Genomic DNA, 22574 nt, shown 5'->3' with positions numbered 1-22574 from the left:
CTCTTAAATGCAATTATTTTTTACACCACTTACCTTTAGAAAGACGTGCAAGGCATCCATCCAAGTCCAAGACTGCAGACTGATATGGTTTAGAGCAAAGGCCTTTTTCAGTGGAGTGGATAAAAAGTTATATACAGTTTGTTGCCAAGAAACACCATCATAAGTAGGTCTACATTTGTCAGCTTGTAATCTGTGTACAATGTCCTGCTCACAGTCTCATATTTGACTGTAATTTTCTGTTAATGATGAATCCCTGTGATCGACTAATGTCTTGGTCATAGTTTCGCTGCCTGGTGTATGCTGGGATGGATTCCCTGCAACCTCCATGACCCTATTAGGAATAAGCAGGTATGCAAAATGACTGAGCGGCTGAATATGTGTGTGGAGCAGAATTAAAATCTCCATTTGTCTTCTTTTGAATGGCCTATCAGTAAACACCTGCTAATATCATCATATGGCTGACGGTGATGGATGAAAGTCATTCTCCTGCGATGGGAACAGTATGGCTGATTGGCCTCCTCGACAAAGATGAGCATATTGGCCAAAAATGACACTTTAACGAGCTCTTCCCAGTGTTAAGTGCCACACGCCAGCCCCTCGTCGCAAGCCGTCGCCCGGCTGACCCCGGACCGTGCTTCCCCCTGCACAGGGCCTGCTCGCTTCATTGGCTGACAGATCAGACTGCCATGGAGACAGCTCATTAGTCGAATAATGAGAACCACACCAGCCACACATCGCCTTGTTATATCATCTCTGTATGGGCATATTTGTGGCTGTGGACAGAACATTGGGTGCTACTGTGTGCATGAAGTAACTAATGATTAAGATAGAATCATGGCAACTGACTAAAATCTCTGATCATCTCACATAATCAGTTAACCAGTTAACCAGCAGTGTTTAATGCCTGCTGTCAATTGTTAAAAACCTTAACTGTTCTCCAGTTGGAAAAAAGAGCTGTTTTTCATGTGACTGCCTTGAATTATTAATAAATTCATGTTTGAAAATGAAACAGGGAACTGATTCTTGCATGATTTGACATCATACTTAAATAATATTGCACTCTTAACCTAAATTATCCTTTATTAATCCATAGATATAAATATAAATCCATAAATGGGCACCCATTGCTCAGGGGCCAGGGACTCCAGCTACTGCGGTTTACAACTTTTAGGAAATGATCTGCTTCAAAGATAAAATGTGCTAAATCTTATATACTTCGATGAGATGAATCGGAATGCTGATGACCAAAGTGTTCGTTAAATAATGTTTTTATATATGTATAAGCATTATCACATGCAGCATATTTAAAGGTTTATGTACACATATGTAATAAACTGATAAATGTTATACCAGAAGGAATATGAAAAGTGAACGTATTCTAATACACAGACAGTGTTTCACCCATTCAAAAAATTGTGTCTTTAAAAATACAGCCAACAAGTATGTTTGACCTGAAACTTACTTATGAGACCAAATTTGGTATAGTTTCACTGCTTTTATTCTGGAAACATGTTGTTTATAGACACACAGTGCCCTGGTCAAAGACACTGACAGGAGAATTAATATTAGTGATGGAATTAAAGCATATTTACTCAAATACTATATTTAAGAATATAAGAACATTAGAACTTCACTTGAGCATTCTCATTCTATGGAACTTCATACTTCTATTTCGGTACAGGGAAATACTCACAGTAACTTCTTAGTTTCATTTGTCTGACAATTTTAAATTAATTAGTTTACACACTGGATGATATAATAAGCTTTAAAAATGTAATGCGTTAAAGATTTAACCAGTAGTTTCTAATCTTCCTAGTTTCTGACATGTCGACTCACATTTCCCATGTCGTTAACATGATAATGATGATGATAACAATGATGATAAACATTATCTTAAACACAAAGTTTATCATCTGCAACAAATAGGGATTTTTGTCTTCTAGTATCTTATGTGGTTTATTTACAGGAAATGTCACAATCATCCACAATCACCCAAATCCAAAAAAAGTCCAAAACCTAAAAGCAGAATTGTTTTTCTCATGAGAAAAAACGATGCTTCTGCATATATGACACTCATGTACAACAATATACCAGTCAAAAAGGGACCAAATCAGTACCTTGATTAAAATACTTCCACTCCATTGTACTGCATATGCAGTTCTTCTCTACATTTTCCTTAAGTAATGGACGTAAGTTTTTCCACCAAAATGGCCTACTGTAATTTTTATTGATGTCAGCTCTCATTTAAGAATATCAAACACTAAAATAAACAGCTGTAATAGATGCCTTCAGAGTAGTTTTTGTAGGCAAACACAAACATCCTACAGACACCTCCAGGGTGAGTTTGTGCTTTCCCAGCCTTCCCCATGTATCCCCAAAAAGTAGAGCTTAAAAAAATATGTGTGCAGAATGAAAGCAAAACCTAATATAGGGCTCACACAAATCATGTTAGAACTTGCAATGGCACAGAATGCATAATATATTAAATGCACTTATTACACCATATATTATCATTATTATTAGAAGTAGTAGTATTAGTAGTAGCAGTAAGATATATAGTACAAATAATGGAATGCATAAATCATACATGGCGTAATTACTTTTAATGTCCACTACAGCTTGTCTCCTTGAATGGCCCCCCTTGGTCTATTATTTGACTGTGAGTGTATTAAAACCTTTAACATCCTCCTGGGTTTCATTCAGTGCGTGCCTTAAAAGCTGTACTGATGATGTCTGGAGTCCAAGATCACGTTGTTCCAATTTTTTTCCACTTGAGGGCGATGTTGCCTACATACTATGGGCTCTGCATCTCAAATCACCACAGACATCGACACTGTAATGAACATGTGACTACCATCATCTTCTACTTCTGCTTCTTTAAACAATGTCTGACACTAAATAGATAGAGAGTAATTATAGGATGATTGCTTTAGATGGAAGGGATGCTACTAAATGCTCATAATGTATACATTACAGAAGATAATATTTATGGTGTCTGTTCTGGTCATGAGGTGCTCAGGTGTATGCGATATACAGGGTGTCCCATAAGTCTCCATACATAGGAAAAATAAACGTTTCTTGACATAAACCATTTTTATTTATATAATATGCTCTATATGACTGCCATTTTGTCGGGAACACATTTCAATGCGTGTCCTCCACTGCTGAAGAACTATAAAGAAGAAATATAAAGAAATACATGTTAGAACCATATATGTATGGAATGTATTACGTCTCCTATGTATGGAGACTTAGGGGACACCCTGTAGATTTCTGGGTTTGTTTGTTTTTGTTTTTTTCTCATAAAATTAAGTGAATAGCACTTTTCAATCAGATCTTAATGTTCTTCCCCATTATAACAGGACCGAGGCACCATAGTCAGTTTTGAGTGACTTGAAATTAAATTTGTACCTGCTGAGAATTACATCTCACTACTTCCACTACATGCCATTATTCATTATAATCTTCCTAATGATTACTCTTTTGTCCCACTAAATGTATTAAACATATATGACAATCATCACATGAAAATGTTATATATATCATTTATCAAGAGCTGTGTCATATGTTACCTATGAGGGAAATTACACCATTATTATACATTATCTGCATATTATTATATACATGGATATATTAGTATATACGTTGATGACATAATTACAAAATAACCATTGTAATATTTGTTTAGTACATTTAATAAAATATATTTTGGATATATCTTGAGACACAGACCTGTATTTTGAAAAATAAAAAACAAAGACTTGTATACGTCTGAAAATGAGTTACCATGTTCAAAACAACAGGAACTGATTATTTGACTACTTTTAGGAGTTTTTTTTCTGAGTACTGTATATATCAACATATGTGGTTGTTAGTTTCCTGTTTAGTTTGTATATTAATGTATTGGAAATATAGCATAAATATCAAAATCAACAGTCCTATACTCTAAGGTTGTATGTATGTATGTGTGTAAGTATGTATGTGTGTATTTCTTTACTGGAGTTCTTGATGACAGTGACTGAGAGTGAATAATTTGTGTCAGTTTTGGGTCAAAGGTCAAGGAACGTGGGGAAGAAAAGAAAAGATCTAGTGCCACCAAAACTTTGACCTTGAAATGTAAATTTCAGATTTTAACCTAAGTGTCTTTGGACCAAGTTCCAATAACATGGGATTTGCATAAATTTGCATAATCAGGGACAGTAGCTGCAAGTGCTCAGAGTTAGTTAGCATTAGTTTCTGCAGGATTAGTGGCAACATACCATTACTGAGGAAGGGGGGGGGGGGGGGTCGTCAGTGGAAATGAGCTGCCATTATGAATGTTGCCTGTTAACTGTTAACAGCTATGGGTATTTGTACTTATACAAGTAACAGCGGCAGGCATGTATTATTATGCTGTAAAATCGGTAACAAACCCGGCTTCCCAGCTGAATAAAAAGGATAAAACTGAGCAGTGAATAATAAAAAAGTAGTGACTTTGTTTTTCCAACGTTAATAAGTGACACACGCTACCCACTTAGATAAGTAATGTAAATGTAACATAATGAGAGCACTAATAAAATAAAATAAATAGAATACCATTATGTTCTCATTGTTTTTTTTTGTTTTTTTTACATGTTTTATTTTTCTCTGCTTTCTCTCTCTCCACAGCTGCGCGGAAGTGACACACCAGGCGCGCGCATCGTCACGTCACGCGAGAAAGCACAGAAGCCCAGCGAGAAAAAAAAAAAATCAACAAGAACAGTTACCTCCAAATAAACCTCCGTGACAGTCCACAGACATGACTATTACACGGCTAACAGTCCCGAAGGATTGCGTGGACATATAAAGGTGAGGTCAAACCGCCGGTCACGCGCGTTTACCGTTAATTTCCCAGTGAGACTCAGAACAGGAGGGTGGGGGGGGGGGGGGTGCGACTCGTCCACGCAAACATTGCCGCGTCATTAAAATTCACAAACAAAATGTTGCACTATTAAAGCAGTGCGGTGCAGTGGTGTTCGTACCGAGGCGTATTGTCGTGGGAGCAGTTGGAGTGGGAGCTTCGTGGAGAGTTACACGGACACAGCTGGTTTGTCTGCTGTTGTGGTTCAAAGGTTCATGGGCGGAAGAATGAGGAAGTGGAATGGTTGATAAAGGCTGGAGGGGCAACTGTGGTATGCACCGCACAGACTCCGGTCACAATAATGAGCATGTCACTATTCATCACTAAACAACAGTTTGACACAAGGTTACGTTGTGTTACGTCGTGTCAGAAACAGACTGAAGCTGTGTTCATGTGTGTGACTGCAGCTCATCATGCTATCCGTCAAAACGGACACACAGACCAGCCACGACATGTTAATACTGTGTTAACTATACCTGCATTAAATTATCAGGTGATAAATTAAGTGAGCCACTGACATTAATGATAATATTTTAATCGTTTCTTCTTTTTTTTTTTTGCACTGGACAGCAAACTCACAAACACTCACTAAATAGAATCAAACTAGCCTAACGGGCCATCAGAGTGAAAGTAAAACGCTTATTTTATACTAGATTACAAGGTTGAGTATGAGTAATTTTTAAGAAAAATAGTACAAATTCTCTCCCTACTGCTTTTTCTTTAACCCTTTCATGCATTAATTATGAGAAGCTTAATCAAGATTTTTTTTCCCTTGGTGTTTTTAATTCCTCTTTAGGCATGAATTAACAAACAAACACTGACATTAATGATAATATTTTAATCGTTTCTTCCTCTTTTTTTTTTTTTTGCACTGGACAGCAAACTCACAAACACTCACTAAATAGAATCAAACTAGCCTAACGGGCCATCAGAGTGAAAGTAAAACGCTTATTTTATACTAGATTACAAGGTTGAGTATGAGTAATTTTTAAGAAAAATAGTACAAATTCTCTCCCTTCTGCTTTTTCTTTAACCCTTTCATGCATTAATTATGAGAAGCTTAATCAAGATTTTTTTTTCCCTTGGTGTTTTTAATTCCTCTTTAGGCATGAATTAACAAACAAACAATGTGACTGAATTTTTTTATGAACCTATTTTCATGGCGTTACAAAAATATCCACTCAGCTTGACACCATGCGTTTAATTTTAGAAGCAAAGAAACATGTATTTACTGTTATACTGCATAAAAACTATGAAATAAAAACATTAATACTGCTAATCTGATGTTTTCTCACATTTTAACATACCTGCATGAAGATAATTTGTCGAAAAAAAACAACCTTTTTGTTAAAAAAAAAAAAAAAAAAAAAGGTTAATTACAGTCTAATAACAATTAGAATTTTTTTACACTCAGACATGTTTCTGCAGATCAGGTTTATCTAGAACAGCAAATTTACAGTAATGGTGTGAATTACAGTGTATGGGATGATGCATAAGTGTCCACTGTGTTGGCTGATATGGAAATAAACTGACAAAATCCATAAATATACAAGAGAACAACACCTTTGAACAGCTGTCCACTGTAGTGACCACTATGCATGAAAGGGTTAAGTCAAGAAATTTTAGGGCCTCATTTTGTCGTTCTGGGCATTTATGCACAACTCAACAATTTTTAGACAATTTCTGATCATTTGTATTCCTAACATCTGACTTAAAAGAATCATTAGGTGCAGCCCCAATGTAACTAGGTAATAGTAGATGTATTATTAGGTTATGTGCATGTTATTTATTTGTTTATATGATGTGTCAAGTATTGTTTAATTAAGCCATTGATCCATCAATGCAGCTCCTCACTGTGTTGTGATCAGTGTAACCTCAAAGGTGCTAGATGTGTTGTAATACTCCACGCTGTGCTCTTTGACATACATTTTCTGTACTTATGTATTATAACTGTTTCAACTGAGTGCTGCTCTCTCTCTCTATTTTTTTTTTTTTTTTTTTTTTTTACACATTTTATATTTGTTACGTGAATCCTTACTTTTAATATTACTATCCTATGCTGCTGCAACGCTGCAAATTTCCCCATTATGGGATTAATAAAGGTTTATCATATCTTATTTCAAAGGTTTTATGGTTTTTGAGTTGAGTGTTGACATATAGTTAAGTGTTCCCTTATATATGCATAGGTAATAATAGAAAAAATCTGATGTGTACTTTCTTCTTTTCTATTCACGTATTTCACTGAATGCCTAGATGACTGTAAAATGATGTTAATCACGCACTATGGCCTTCCCATTCACCAGATCGCAACCAGGTTTATGAGATTTAATCTGATATGTTAGACAGTGGTTTTCCACTAATATCATCAAAACACCAAATGAGGTGATATGTTTTGCTGGAATGGTGTTCATTCCTCCACTAGAATTATTATTTTTTCCTTTAATATGTCACCTGTCTACATGTTGATGTCAGTGGTTTATATTAGACATATACTCATTTGATTATATGTTTGTGATTTTCTGTAGGCTATGAATTCCTCTGAGCATGAGGAAGTTTCAGATGAAGCAATGCTTGAGAAAGGCAAGTTCTGCAGCCCATTAACTATATATCAAGAATCAGTGACTATAGTAGAATCACCATAAATGACGAGTATCCAGCAATTTTTTAAAGAATTTTTTTCTCCTTTTCGGTTTACAAAACATAGCAACCTTAAATCAGGGTGTTTTCATACAGTTATCTTCATACACAATAATATATAAAGAGAACTGCATAGCAAGTTGTACAAGTTAAAGTACATTTAGGTCCCTTTTAAAGGTGAAATTAAATTGCAAAAGAAACAAAATATTTTGTTATTCCTTTGACTCAAAGGTTGTATTATAAATACTGTTATTTCAGAACACAAGCATATCCAAGATGTTAAGGAGGAGATGGAGGACTTTGCAATTGGTGAGCCACCTGAAGGACATGGAGGACAATCTCCTGGGTCGAATGAAGCCACTAAACGGACATCAGCAGAGATGGACCCGAACACAAACCAGTCCACCAGCAACAAGAGAGCCAGATTATCTGGAGAGGTAACAAAGTCAGACTAATTCATATTCAATTTAACCATTTACAGTTTATATATCCTATGTTTCAGTTATAGTAATTTGCTTTTTTCATTCAGTAGGGTTGCCAGTCTAGGTTTTTTGAGTTTCAGTTTAGATTTAGTTTTCAGTCGTAGTTTTCACTTTGTAACATAGATATAGAGACACATTCGTACTGGTCAGATAAAGTACTTGAGTACACTCACAAAAAATGAAAAACATAATAGTAATTTTGGGTGATAAAAACGTTTTTTCACCTTAAAACACATAATTCATCCTTCACCTTGTGTCTATGTTGCATTGTTACTACATATACAGTACATTTACAAGTTTTTCTGTCCAGATGAGGCGGCATTTGGCAGATGAAACCAGTAGACATGAGCCTCTTTGCCTCACAACAACTGGAGAGAAGAGAGACTATGTCCAGGAGAAATCCAGAGTCTCCTACAGAAAACCTCTATTCGGCATCTCCCACAGGATCTCGGAGAAGAGGAACACGCCGTGTCTGGAACAACAGGGCACTCAGGGCTCCATGAATCAGCTCAGCTTCAGCAGCATCCTCTCATCAAAGCTCCAGAGCTCAGAGGAAAATGGTTCACTGGAGTCCTTGTCCATCACAGACACACTAGGTCAGACTTCGACAGACTCTAGTCTTTATCCGCTGATCGAAAAAATGTTTTTTATTCTTAATACTCTCAATTCAAGCATGACACAGCTGCACAGTAAAGTGGACTTGTTAACCCTTGAAGTCATGCGGATAAAGAAGCAGATCAATCCAACTGACATGGTGACAGAGTTCCAGCCTCCTCCGGAGTATCTGCTCACAAGCGATGAACTGAATCAGCTAATGGAGCAGACATCCAGTGCTGGGGAGCTTGGATGTCGGCTGCTTGTGCACCTCTTCCCAGAACTGTTTAAAGCCAGGGAGTGCTCTCACGACTGCATGGCAAGCAAGAGGACACTTGAGTCTCTACATCTGCAGTTGATCCGTAACTATGTCGAGGTATGCCACCCTTCAGTCAAGAACAACAACGTCTGGCAGGAAGAATGCCTCCTTCAGATTAACGACTTCTTTAATCGCTTCTGGGCGCAGAGGGACATGGACAGCGCTCGGCTGCTTAGGAAACAGACATTCACAGGTGCCGGGATAAAAGCAGAGCATCCCCAGTCTTATCGTTTTATTAATGAGCAGGGCCAGGAAGAACATTTAAACTTAGATAACCAGCAGAGTGGCCTGGCTGTGTCAGACCTGGCTTTTAATACTCAAGCCACAGAGGAGCTGGATGAATTCTCCTCCCCTGAGGACTTTGTTATTTTTCTTATGCATCGTCTCTTCCCTGAGGTTTTTGAAGAAGGAAAAATGCCAGAGGGCTGCAGCAGTTTCAGCAGTGTGGGACAGCTGATAGTGGACTCTGACAAGATGGAAATAATAAGAAAGTATATGGAGGCAAATTTCCCTGATGTGCCTGAGGATAGCTGGCTGCAAGTGTGCATTCAGCATATGGAGGATGCACTTGAGGGTCCTCACAGTAATGGAAATGGGAGTGAACCTGACAATATCAATGATGAAGGCTATGGCCTCACTAGCCTTTCTGAAGATGTGTCTGTTATCAAGGTTCCAGAGATGGGGGATTATGAAAGGCCCAGCCGAAAATCTAAAAAATCCCTCCTGACTCCTGTGGATTTTGACAATCTGGAAATTCCTCTGCCTGACTTTACTGTTCCCCAGGAGTACCTCTTATCCAAGGAGCAGCTGAAGAACAACTATGATTGTAGCTTATCCATAGGGAACTTTGCCTCTCGGCTGCTGGTGCTTATGTTTCCTGAGCTGTTCACCCACGAGAACACACGGAAGCAGTACAACTGCAGTGGTTCACTTGGCAAAAAACAGCTGGACCCTGTTCGTGTGAACCTGATCCGTCATTATGTGCAGTTACTATACCCTCGAGCCACAAATGATCGAGTGTGGATGTTAGAATTCGTTGGCAAACTTGATGAGAGATGCAGAAGACGTGACACAGAGCAAAGGAGGTCCTACTTACAGCAACGTAAAGTCTATGGTCAGGAATCAGAGCCAGACTTTCTTTGCCAGCTGAACCAGCTCAATGCAGATAACATTAGGGAGGATCCAGATGCTCCCTCTTTACCACCAGAGAAAAGTAGCAAAGACTTCTGCAAGATTCCCCTGGATGAACTGTCTGTATCTAAACCTGACTTCCCTGTACCATCAGTCTACCTGCTCTCAGATGCTGAGGTACGGGAAATTGTCCAGCAGAGTCTTTCTGTTGGGAACTTTGCAGCCCGTCTGCTGGTGCGCCTCTTCCCTGAGCTCTTCACCCAGGAGAACCTGCGGCTGCAGTACAACCATTCAGGAGCCTGCAACAAAAAGCAGCTTGACCCAGTGCGCCTCAGGCTGATCCGTCACTATGTGGAGGCGGTGTATCCTGTGGATAAGATGGAGGAGGTGTGGCACTATGAATGTGTGCCAAGTATTGATGAACGCTGTCGGCGTCCCAATCGCAAGAAGTGTGACATTTTGAAGAAGGCCAAGAGGTCAAGCACTGTGTCCTAGTTACATGACTTTGCAATTAGGTAACACTTGTCATAAAATACATTTGCACAGTATATAAGCTGAAAACACAATGTTGAACTTTTACAAGCTGTCCTATGTAGGATGAAGCCAAGCTGTTACAAGTTTCATTATTCTAGGTCATATTTTATCTTTTAACTACAGCAGTAGATGTTGTAGTTTATGTAGTCTTATTGTTGCCTAAAGAGTGAAATCAGCTTCTATTTATAAGCCAAAATAGCTTATCTAACATACTTTGTTCATAAATGTTGTAGCCTTAAGAACAATAATAATGATAGTAGCTAATAGTGATAGATTACACATTTGCTATATGGATAGAAATGAATCACAAGGATGTGATATATTTCCATTGCAGTACATGATGTAGCATTGTGCCACCACTGTTTAAATAATAATGTGCTTATGTTAAGCCTTCTTATAGAAGTTTATATTATAAAGACAATTTAACATGACAATTGCTCATGATAACCTATTTCTAATAAAATCACTATTATAAATACATTATTGGGCTTTTTTACACATTAACAGGTCTGTACTTCCAAGTGACAATCCAGGCCACGAAGATAGGATTCTGAGATTTCTGTTTCATAGTGCACCTTTATTGGGGCGTTTCTCACAGTACAGCGTAAACATTTAGAATCAATGCTCCTTGTTTGCCACCCCTGCTCACCTTTACACTATATCTTCATAACACTCATTTGATGGCATCTGTGTGTTTGCTTGAGTGTTGTCTATAACAGTATTACACAAGGTGATTCCCATTTTAAGTTCATGGTTTAAAGGCCTCGTCCTTGGAAAGTTCTAGAAATTTCCAGCGCCTTATGGCAACTTTGTGCTTCTCCGTGGAACTGGCTTCAGCAAAAACTCTTCTCAGGATGACTCTCATAAGTGTGACAGTGTTTGTTTCCCGATTCTCTGACAGTACCAGGTCTAATTTGTCCCCAACTTTTACCTGAATGAAGAAAAAAAAAGTATTTACCACAAATGAACTAAAGAGTAAATGTGTGTAAGAACATGGGGCAGGAACATGATATTTGTAGTCAAGCAATACTCACCGTTTTACTTTTCTTGATAAGTTTCTGCCCATTTAGCCTGAGCTTGCTGTCGTAGAAAGCATCCTCAATTTTACTGTTACAAGACAGAGAGAATGGTCATTGCACAGGTTCAAAGGAAGAACAATGTTTGCTTTACACTGATCAAAATTACTTTTAAGTATGAAAAACAATGAAAACTAACCAATGTGTCTTATAAATGTACCAATCAATGCGTCAACTTAACCTTTGTGTTTTTATGTTCACAAATTATAGTGTTGATGTGAAACTGAACTCACTTGCGTGCTAAGTCCAAGCCAGCTCTCATGATGAGATCATAGCGAAAGGACTGTACATATTTCTCCATGTCTTTATAGTCTTTTGGGAGATTTGGGTCTAGATCCGTTTCATCTTCATAGTCACTATCCTCCGGGTCTTTTTCATCCTCATCTTCCTCTTCTTGTTGTCCAACTGTACTACGCCCTTTTTTCTTGCTGCTTTTGAATCTGAGATGAGCAATGGACCAGCTCCTGACAGCTTCTCTGCCCCGAAAAGAAGGTCTGTGACAGCCGAGTGTGGAGAAGGCCGAGCAGCCCCACAGCTGGCGTGTGTGGATGGTCCTCGGACACCATTCAGTCTGTCTCAGCCCATACCCAGCAGCCAGCAGGTGGCGGGGGTTCAGCCTTCCCAACTGCCTCATGACAAGTGCCTGTACCACCAAGTTTTGCATGCTGGAACTCCAACCAGTCACTGAAAACAAACAAAAATAACATGGTGCATTTTGAAGTTGTTCCTGTTATACAGTGATTTTTCTGTACTGGTGTTTACTTATGTTTTCTCTAAACTGAGCTGTTGAAAACACACGGCTTAAGTGCATGTTACTCCTGTTACTACCTGTCTTTCTAACCTTCCAAAAAAATGATAATTATTCCATTAACCCATAAAGACTCAAACAGCCACTGGTGACCAAAACATCTGCTGATCTAAACTGTTTAATACCTGATGATCCACTGATCCCATCAATCCATGTAAATAATTGGTGTAAAATGCAATTTGTCGTCTTTTCATGGTCATCAGATATGACCCATTTGGACGTTCAGAGCCTCCGTACTGAATGTGGAAACACCATCATCTTCTATAACAATGATTCACCAGTAAAACCCATGGAGTTGGATCAATGACAGTGGATGGAGACAGTGGGTTTATGTTCAGTTAATGATAGGTTTTGTTGGAAAAAGTCATTTTTTCTTCAGTTTTCTCTGTTTCTGATATAATAAAACAACTTTAATCTCAGCTTTTATGAACATCTGCATGATCAGAAAATTAAATATAGGAAAATACATGATTACACTGAAAAAAACACAAAATACAGATGATAATATTATAATAAATGGCGATAAATTAAGAATGATTAAATAGAAAAAAATCCTTTGGGAATTGCCACAAAAGAAGCTCTGGATTTTTATGGGTTAAGAAGATTGTTTTCTGGAAGTGAAAACATTTTTTTATACAGAAATTCAGCATTGCAAACAGAAGGAACACTAAGCTATCACTTTGTAAACATTAGCCTGCTTGTCACATTCTGGAAGTTCCATCTCGTTAGGCTGGTTTACCATTTGTCCAGTAAAATGTTAAAAGCACATCTGACATCGTTAGAAAAATTTCTGTTTTGCTGTTTAAGGTTCAAAAGCTAAATGATGACTCAGACTTTCTTGCAACCTTACTACTGTGTAAGTTTGATGACCATTCAACAAGGTCAAAGACAAATGTTTTTTAGATATATCTACTGATCATTTCTGTAAGACTGTTGGTCCATCAGTCCTGGATACATTTAAAGTGTGACATCTCAGCCACAGTTTGGCAGAATGGGACAAAGTCTGGAACAAAGGATAAATTGAAAAGATTTTTGTGGCCCAAGGTCAAAGCTGTAGCAGTCTCACAAACATATTTTTACCCAACTTGCTAATAACTAAGACAAGTACATGAACAGACTGTGAAGCAACAATAGTGGATGCATCCGATTGAACTGAAATATCAAATTTTTCCTTTTGTTTGTCCTTACTTTTTTGTAACTCTTCTTCGTTAGTTTTTTAATCCCTGAGTTCAGAAATGATGTATTCCTAAAAGTTATGGCTACAAGCCTCTACAATGCTAAAACAAAAGACAAACATTTTTTCCCCAAACAATTATGAATCCAACATGTTGCTGAATGACAAAAAAAGACCTAATTATTGAAATTACTTTATTAAACTAAATATCCCAAGGTTACATGTTATGGATATCAGTGGACAACTACCAATCATTATTAAGGTTTCCTTTTATGAAATAACCTTCAGTACTCAGCTCTGTTTTAAGTGTCAAGCCTGTGAAATCACTGCCACTACACAATAACAACGGAAGTTCCGGTTAAAAGCCTGGCTGTGGAGTAATTTTCGTTCCTAGTCCCATCACTGTTAATATTTTTGACCCTTTTGCCCTGATAATCAGCTACAAAAAGTTAAACCAGTGATAATATGAGACACGCGTGGAGGTCCACGTTTAATCTAATCATTGTTGACACCGGAAGTTGTTTTATCTCCGTGTAACTTGACACCAGCATCCAACATATAGGTAGCACAAGCTGCAGAAAATGTGCGTTACATTTATATAACATGATTACCTGCTATTCTTGGCCTGTTTCTACAAGTCATGGTTGTCATAAGTTTATATAAAGTCTGTTTTTTTTTCACAGAGTTGGAGAGTTCCGATGCTAAAGTTGAGCTGGAGATGATCCGGACTAGCTTGTGTTATTTTTTACCATCTTTCCTTCACACATGACTGCAAACAGCACAGCAGACATTGGAAACAGCGTTGCTCGTTTTCGTTCGTTGCTAAATCTTGAATAACGAAGTTCCTCACATGCAGTTGTGATTGAGAAATGCACTCACCCACTGGATAACCTTTCATAGCTCGGTATGTGTTCCTTTGTTGGTCTCCTTGTGCTGTTCATACACCGGGCGATGTCTCGGTGCTGCCACCTGTGGCACGGGAGGGGAATGACATGCGCCTCTTATTAACTTGTGTGAGATAAGATTTATTTTCATGAGGATGTCTTTCAGTTAAACTTGAAGAAATGTCACGAGTTATAGTACTGTACAAAAGTATTAGCAGCCTTTAGTCTTGTTGTTTTTGCCGGATTGTAGTGTATGTGTGACAAACATACTGTATGTGCACAGTATTGACACACACACACACACACACACACACACACACACACACACACACACACACACACAAACCAGCGTCTGCAGCTGAAGTTGGTGTTAGTCTGATTTGGATTCAGTAAATCTACAGCTCTCTTGGGTTGACTATTAAATGGATGTTTTCTTAAATATCCTGTGACCTGATAGTTTAAATACTGTTGTAGTTGGTGACTTCTATACAGTGCCTTGCAAAAGCAGCATTTAGCTTTGTTGCAGGGTTTTAATGTGCGTATATCTTAATTTCTAATAGGAAATATGTGGACAGTCTTGAAACATGCAAGAAACATCTTCTACAGGTATAGTCAGTATTTAGTGTGACCCCCCTTTAGGTTTAGAAAAACTTTAAGTCTCTCGGATTGACTGTCTGGATATTTACTTAAATAATTTTGTGTTATATTACACACCTTCATCATGCTTTCATGGTCTTTTAGCCTTTTCTCTGTCCAGATGATCCCATATAGATTCTACAATATTCATGTTTTTTAATGCATTTGTGTTTTTAATACTGTTTACATATTTACTGTATATATTCCTGTTGCAGCTATATTACTACACTGACTAAGAAATGAATATGTGTTGTTGTTGTTTTTTTAGGAAAAAAAAGGATAAAACACTATGAATGCCTCTGGGACATTCTGAAGGTGTGTATTTAGAAAATATCCAGACAGTCAATCCAAGAGAGCTGAAGACTTACAGAATCTAAAGGGAGATCACACTAAATACTGACTACATTACAACACTGCTGCTGCTTAGACTTTTGCACAGCACTGCATATAAGTCATCTATTGAGATCTGATATTTAGAGTATCAGGTCACAGGAAATTCTAGCATCAGCAAAAACTCCTCTTCAAACTGAACTTGGAAAAACTGGGTTTAAATACTTTATTATACTACATAAATTGAATGATATCCAAATGAATATAAAGATAAAAATTAACTTATTTCCCATGAGAATTTTAAAGAACTGAACCAGGGTATATGCAGCCACTTATTATGAGTTGCTTATAGATGAGAGAAAAGGTCTGTAATTGAACACTGAGCATCATTTAGTGATTATTTACACTGACAGAGTGATTGGCCAGTGACAAAAAGGAAAAATGATCTGTTGTCCTGTGTTTAACCCATAAAGACCCAAACAGCCACTGGCAACCAAAAGCACTGACTGATCTAAAATATTTATTAAGTTCTGAACTACTAATCCTATCAATATGTTGAAATATTTCAGGTAAAATGGAGTTTGTCATTTTTTCATGGTCTTCAGATATGATCCATTTGGATGTTCAGACACTCCATAGTTACCGTGGAAACACCATTATCTACAACATTGCTTCGCCAGTAAAACCCATGGAGTTTGATAAAGAGCAGTGGATGGAGACACTTGTTCTATGTTCAGTTATTGATACCTTTGAACAAAAAGTCACTTTCCCTTCAGGTTTCTCACTTTCTCATGTAATAATCCTCAACTTTACTTGAGCTTTTATGAACATCTACATTAATACTAAATTAAATATAAGGGGAAAAAATATTTATACTGAAAAAATGCAAATTTACATAAAATAAAATCATAATAAATGGTGATGAATCACCTGAGAAAGGTTAAATAGAGAGAGAAACTCATGTAGAAGCTGCCACAGATGTCCCAAAGAGTCTTTATTGGTTAAGATGAACAAGTATCTACAATAATGAGCTGGATGCAGTTCTTCTGTCTCTGTGACCCTCATTTCTTGCTATATTTTCAGTAGCACATGCTAGAATCTCAATAATAAACCTTGTTTTTCATGAAAAAGCTTTTGTTTTACGTAGGTTTCATCAACTGTGGTGCTGTGATTCAGTGGCAGATGCTATAATTCTCAATTACAGGGCTACAATAATAACTGAGCAAGAAATATCCCAGGAAATCAGGACTTACTAAATGTGTGAAAGCAAAGACTGATTCAGTGTCTGATTGTGTTATTGTCTGCTGTTCTATTTGTTTTCATTAAGTCTGTTTCAAGTCAACAAAAAGATGAGTTTTAGTAACACTGACTTTTAAGGTCGATAGGTAATCTCAGCTGTTGTTGGAATATTTTGTCACTGTTTTGAAAGTGAGGACTGCTATGATCAAGACAGCACACAATTACAGTGTAATTATAAGATGATTTGCAATAAGAATCTACCTTTGAACATATTCATTATTTCCCTGGTGTTTTCAGAGGAGCCTCTGCAGTACACAGACTGTTCCACCCACTTTGAGGATTCAAGCCAGCAGCATTTTTTTTTTTTTTTTAAATATACATGGGTTTGGCCCAGACATTTATTGCAACTTTTATTTTTCCAGCATAAGATGAATCTGAATACACATTTTAAAAGGTAATCAAGTTATTTATACAGCCCATTTGATTATCATGATGAGAACATTTGAACACATACAAGGTATAATCTTGAAGATGTCATACTGTTACATCTGAGCACTTATGTTTTTGACATTATATCAGTTTGAGTACTTTATTACTTTAAGGGAATTTACATCAACATTCAGCTTCACTACAATTCATAATGTCTAGTTTTACCTCAAGTGCATAATACTGTGGTCACTACATTAGTGAAAAACAATGAAAAACAAGATGTTATTTGATTGAATGTATACAATATGTTCATGGTAGATGTTTTTAAAAAATGTGTACATTATAAAGCCTGTATGTTTGTGTGTAAACATAAGTGCATTTACATCCTTGTATATGCTCCCTGTAAAGTTTACTCAAAGAGCCAGATCAGAGGTCAACGTACAAACTCTCCATAGGAAACACGGTGGCATGTTGGTGATTGCTGTGCTCTGTCACTTCCTGAACACATTCATCGTACAACACAAAGTGAGAAAATCAATTTACAGATTAAAAAATTGAGCATTGCATTCATGTTATTGACACGTAATAGACATAAATTTTATCATATATGCTGGTGGTTTCAAGTTTCATGGTTTTTATCACATTTTGTTTACAGGAAGTCATGCAAATTTCTTTATTTTATCATATTTCTGCACACTGTGTTTAGCTGTTAACGCAATGTTGGTTTTGACCAGTGTGACATTCACATGTTGAAATGTGTTGGATTCTGAATGTAAACATGTCCGTTTTGACCATGAGCTGTAATGACATGTTGACGTGTTTGTACCACAGTTACAGGTTTTGTTGTGGCAGTAGGAAGCAAAAAATCAGATTGAAGATTAAACTTCTAATGTGCTGAGTAAGACAAATTTCCATTTTTCAGAGACAAAAATAGGACTTACAATCACCTGTTTTGTTGTGTTTTTTCCCTTCTAGATTCCATATCTTTCACAAAGTGGCATCACACTGACACATTTTCATTTCCAAGAAGAAAATGTCTGACCAATGAAGAACATTAAGTGTAAACAGTAGGTTTACATGTCATTAGATTCAGTCTCTCAAAGTCCAAAAGAAACAGATGTTTCTCTCTCAAGCTGCCATTTAGCACCAACAGTCAGCAGTCAAATGAGGAGGAAAACACTGTAGAAGAAGCATAACAAGTAAACCATTTTCTCAATTCTTCAGTAGCCTCAATGGACCAGAATGCAATGCAGTCACAACACAGAATTATTTTGAACAAGGGGTGAGTGTTTGTTTGTTTATTTGGTTTTTTTGTCACTTAAAATAGTCACTCTCTCATTTTTGTTGTGTGATCAAATACGCAAAACCAAAAGTCAGGTTCATTTCTGCAAGTGTCACAAGGCATTCTGGGAAATGTAGAAAGTTGTTAAGTACAGTAAAAGTAGATGAGGCAGGTTGAGAAAAGATAGATACACCAGAAAAGTAAATTACAGCACTTAATCACAACAGAGGTTTGTTTTTTTTAACATCACACATCGGTGTATCAGTGGGTGAAAACTATCCATGAGTTCACTTGTGTCACATTGGTGAGTTCCACCTCAACTGTCATGTCTTTATCCCGATATGCATAAACACAATATGTGTGAAAACAGATCAAGTTCCTTTTACTTCTTCATTTAAGAAATGCATTTCTTTTTTCACAGTTATTGCTGTAATGAGAAGTAGATTCAAACTCTCCACATTAACAAAATCATCACAACTACATCGGACCTCAAGTCTGAGTGGTCAGTTTACTGAGATTTCACTTAAAATGAAATGAAACATTTAAACCTGTCGACATGGTCCGTGGCCTCTGGAAAGGTCTTATGAGGTAACTGCAATGTCAGATTCAGTTTCATACATACTGTACATGGGAACTCTTAAAAGCTATGGCAATTATGTACAGTGTAACAGTCTGTTCACTTGATTTTCAATGGAAGCCACGTAGCTGTAATTTTTCCATGTGGTGGTAATGGATTCACATATCACTTCCATTATGTTGTCTACCCAGTGATTATTGCTTTGGTGACTCACACATTCAGGATTCAGGCATTTGTTTCACAGAGTCAGACAATATGAATGATTCTGACTTTACTGTGCTTATTTGCACACTGTTTGGGATGTTCAAAGGGTGTTTGTACGCACTGTGTGTTATCAGTGACTGCATAGTCATAAGGAAGTCTCCACACAGGACCCATTTCTGTGGAACGACCTGTGGTTGTGGCAATTCTCATTGCAGTGAACAATGAGCACTGGGTAGCAAAGTGCATCCTCGTAGTCAGGAGGTTCCTCATCATCTGTGGTGAGGCGCTCTGACAGACAGCGGGTGTTTTCACTGGGACTCTCCTGGTCGTCCAAGGAGCCACTCCTCCAGAAGCAGCTGCGTTGGGAGCCGTAGCGCCGTGCCAAGGAGAACCGACTGCCGCTGAAGGGAATGCGGGAACTGGCACCAGTACAGATGCTGAGGGCACTCCTGGAGAACACAGAGGAACAGCTGATGGCTCTGTGGCAGCGCTCACAATTCTGTCGAATCCCACTAAAAGTAGATGGGCACTGGGCCAGGTCCATGAGGCCAGCTTCTGAGTAACTGGGCACTAGCTGCTGGTTAGACCTGATGTGCCACTCCAGTTCAGTACTGTCAATGGTGTTAACCCGCGGGATACGACGCCAGTATGGTCGATCATCACATGGGGTAACAGGAAGGTAATCATGCCCAAAGAGCTTCTCAACACGATAGTGGACGTATGCTGTACGATACTCTGTGAAGACTCTGAGAGGCCAGGAGAAAGTGAGGAATGAGGCAAACCAGAAGACATAATGGGACAGGTACCAGGGGTGGTGCTCAGGGTCAGACATCACCATGACGTACTCCTTCAGGTCAATATTTTTTAGGTGCATGCCCTCCCTGGCTTCCATGTAGTCGTCAAGGCCTTCATTGTCTGTAAAAAACCTTGCTCGTTGAGTAAGGTAGGAATTCTCTGATTCTACATTGGCAAAACTAAAGCACTTGGTAAAACGCATCTTTGTCAGAGCAGACTTCTCCAGGCCAATCAGCTGTTTTGAAACATCCTTAACACCACAGTGACTGTAGTCAAATTCAGCTTCTGCAACATGGGTGTTAACACGTTCATGGTAAACCTGGGTGCTGGTGTAAGCGTCTCCATTGCGATAGCGTGTGACTTGTCGAGTTCGGCGGACATAGTGGTAGCTTATGGCCTTCCACCAGATGCAGGGTTTAGCTTGCTGCATTCTCTGGATGCGTTCATAGATGCCTTCTACGTCCACTTTGTGCTGCAGCTCGTTCTTTACATGACAGTGCCAGCACTCCACAAGATACACTAGATAGAGCATGCCCAGCAGGGCGAGAGGGATGTAGATATAACCATCGGAGCAAGGACTGTCATGGTACATCATGGATTTCCCTTTGAAGGCACTGTCGAAGGTGAGGCGGGTCACCTTGGTGACATGACACCAAACCATCGCTCCCATGCAGCCGTACATGAGAATGGACAGGAGAAGGCATTTCCAAAAACTCTCCCTGCATAGTGACTTGCTCAGAGATTGCTTCAGGGGTCTTTGCTGTTGAGTCCAAGCACAGACAAAACAGAACAGAATCTCATAAGAACAGTTTTCACTCTTATCAAACACTAAAATTGCACTTTATTTCAGTACTTTGTGTATTGCTGCTCATTGAACACTATAACATCTAAAAAAACAAACAAAAAAAACCCAGAAATTGGTACAGATTTGGTCAAGAATGTTAGCAATAATTGTCTTGATAGAGATCTATTTTGCAAGCAGTGCGCAGCATTAAAGTTCTTTGAGTATTATGGAAAATTCCTGCCATTTCAAGCTCCTAAAATATGCTTCAGACAGTTTTTTGCTCTGGAGATTAGTCACATGGAGGAGCAGCTATGGGCACAAAAGAGTAAATCATATATGGAAAAACAGGTAAAGAAAGACACTGGAATACATGTGTGCTGTCAGATGATTCATGCAGGACACAAGGTTGAAAAATGATATTATATGTCAAACTAACTAAACAGATTTGGGTGTAAGATGAATGGTCCTGGTAAATTCACCTGCAGTGTGTGTGTGTGTGTGTGTGTGTGTGTGTGTGTGTGTGTGTGTGTGTGTGTGTGTACAACCTACACACCATGCACATGGATCCATTAAAGCCCTGCGACAACATCTGACAGACACATCACCATGAGGGCTTTTTGCTTTCCAAAAGGATGCATGTTAATATCATACCTCTTCTCTGGTGTCCTCCTCGAACGCGGTGGTCGTACTGCTTTCACTCGCTGTCGCAGCCGATGCTGGAGGGGACATGATGCTGAGCAGCTATTGATAATGATGATGATAGGGCGTGGAGTGGGAAGAGGAAGAGATTTCACTACCTTGCTCCGCAGCGCCTCTTAAGTAACCCCAGCTACTTGTCAGACGGGAATAACATCTGTTTTCATTTAGAGTCTCTCCACCCTGAGAAAAAACCCGACTGGACTCGACGGATGCATGTTGATCGGTGAAGCCCGAAATAAGAGGGATCTATCGGATGGATGCGAAAAGGAAAAGGCGGGGGTGTGTCTATAGGAAAGCCAGCATCCTGCCCTCTACGGTTCAGCTGTCAGTGCCGCAGTAACATGATCGGAGATGATGCTGTATTAGCTGGTCGTCTCTCCGACACGCGCCGCTGTGCCCCTCAGAGGGCCGCCGTGGGTCGGACACGGGCTCTGTCCATGGTGCTGACTGAGGCAGGTGTACGGTGAGACGGAGCCAGAAAAAACACACTCCGACACTTAAAGGGAAAGTCGACCGCAAATATGGGCAATTACTGGCAACAAGGAAGTATCTGATCAGTCAGTATGGATACAATATTAACCCTCCGGTATATGGGTGTGCCTTTTAGGCACACTTTGCACTTCGTTTTAAAAAACTTCATATTATTTTTCATAATTTAAATAAGGTTGGAATTTAAAAGTTGTTCATTTTGGCATGATCTTTAAAATTCTGGCCACCAACTAAAATTTGCACATTGTAAACAAAAGAAAAATACCAGACTAGCATCTGTCTCCCAAGAGTGCCTAAAACGCAGTATTTCTTCCATTTGATATGTATGATTAGGGCTGACCTTGATTTACAAAAATAAAATCAAATTAGAGCAGACAAATAAATCACTATATAATATTTAATAGTTTGATTTATAGGTATGCATTTTACGCACACTTGGTGACAGATGCTAGTATTTTTGAACATTTGACCCAGCGCCAAAAAAAAATAATGCAAATTAACCAGTGTTGAAGTTAATCATTGACATATGCCAGGCTGCAAAAATCAAATAATATGTGATCCACTTTTATGCAGTATATTGATTTTTTTTTTT

General features: G+C 38.4%; 3 protein-coding genes across 7 annotated transcripts; 1 reads left to right on the top strand and 2 right to left on the bottom strand.

Moving 5' to 3' along the window:
- The first annotated feature begins 4680 nt into the window (after window positions 1–4680).
- Window positions 4681–11062, top strand: bend3 (BEN domain containing 3). Of its 3 annotated transcripts, none has more exons than XM_030127263.1 (4): window positions 4681–4827; window positions 7405–7459; window positions 7775–7953; window positions 8309–11062. In XM_030127263.1, the coding sequence occupies exons 2-4, from the start codon at window positions 7408–7410 to the stop codon at window positions 10535–10537; spliced, it is 2460 nt and encodes an 819-aa protein (XP_029983123.1). In that variant the 5' UTR covers window positions 4681–4827; window positions 7405–7407; the 3' UTR covers window positions 10538–11062. The 3 variants fall into 3 exon arrangements, with proteins under 3 accessions (XP_029983123.1, XP_029983125.1, XP_029983122.1); XM_030127262.1 differs by lacking the exon at window positions 4681–4827 and adding an exon at window positions 5151–5234; XM_030127265.1 differs by lacking the exon at window positions 7405–7459.
- Window positions 11063–11137: 75 nt separating this feature from the next.
- mtres1 (mitochondrial transcription rescue factor 1) lies at window positions 11138–14582 on the bottom strand. Of its 3 annotated transcripts, none has more exons than XM_030127267.1 (4): window positions 14514–14582; window positions 11886–12336; window positions 11611–11683; window positions 11138–11507 (listed from the first exon to the last, which is right to left on the bottom strand). In XM_030127267.1, the coding sequence occupies exons 1-4, from the start codon at window positions 14530–14532 to the stop codon at window positions 11325–11327; spliced, it is 726 nt and encodes a 241-aa protein (XP_029983127.1). In that variant the 5' UTR covers window positions 14533–14582; the 3' UTR covers window positions 11138–11324. The 3 variants fall into 3 exon arrangements, with proteins under 3 accessions (XP_029983127.1, XP_029983128.1, XP_029983126.1); XM_030127268.1 differs by lacking the exon at window positions 14514–14582 and adding an exon at window positions 14485–14501; XM_030127266.1 differs by lacking the exon at window positions 14514–14582 and adding an exon at window positions 14246–14455.
- Window positions 14583–17120: 2538 nt separating this feature from the next.
- Window positions 17121–21959, bottom strand: tmem151bb (transmembrane protein 151Bb). The gene is made up of 2 exons (XM_030125892.1): window positions 21446–21959; window positions 17121–20770 (listed from the first exon to the last, which is right to left on the bottom strand). Exons 1-2 carry the CDS (start codon window positions 21521–21523, stop codon window positions 19361–19363), a joined length of 1488 nt encoding a protein of 495 aa, XP_029981752.1. The 5' UTR covers window positions 21524–21959; the 3' UTR covers window positions 17121–19360.
- Window positions 21960–22574: the final 615 nt, after the last annotated feature.

Source organism: Sphaeramia orbicularis, chromosome 22 (assembly GCF_902148855.1).
Source record: "Sphaeramia orbicularis chromosome 22, fSphaOr1.1, whole genome shotgun sequence".
NCBI classification, from domain to species: Eukaryota; Metazoa; Chordata; class Actinopteri; order Kurtiformes; family Apogonidae; genus Sphaeramia; species Sphaeramia orbicularis.
This window is presented reverse-complemented; position numbering and strand designations above follow the sequence as displayed.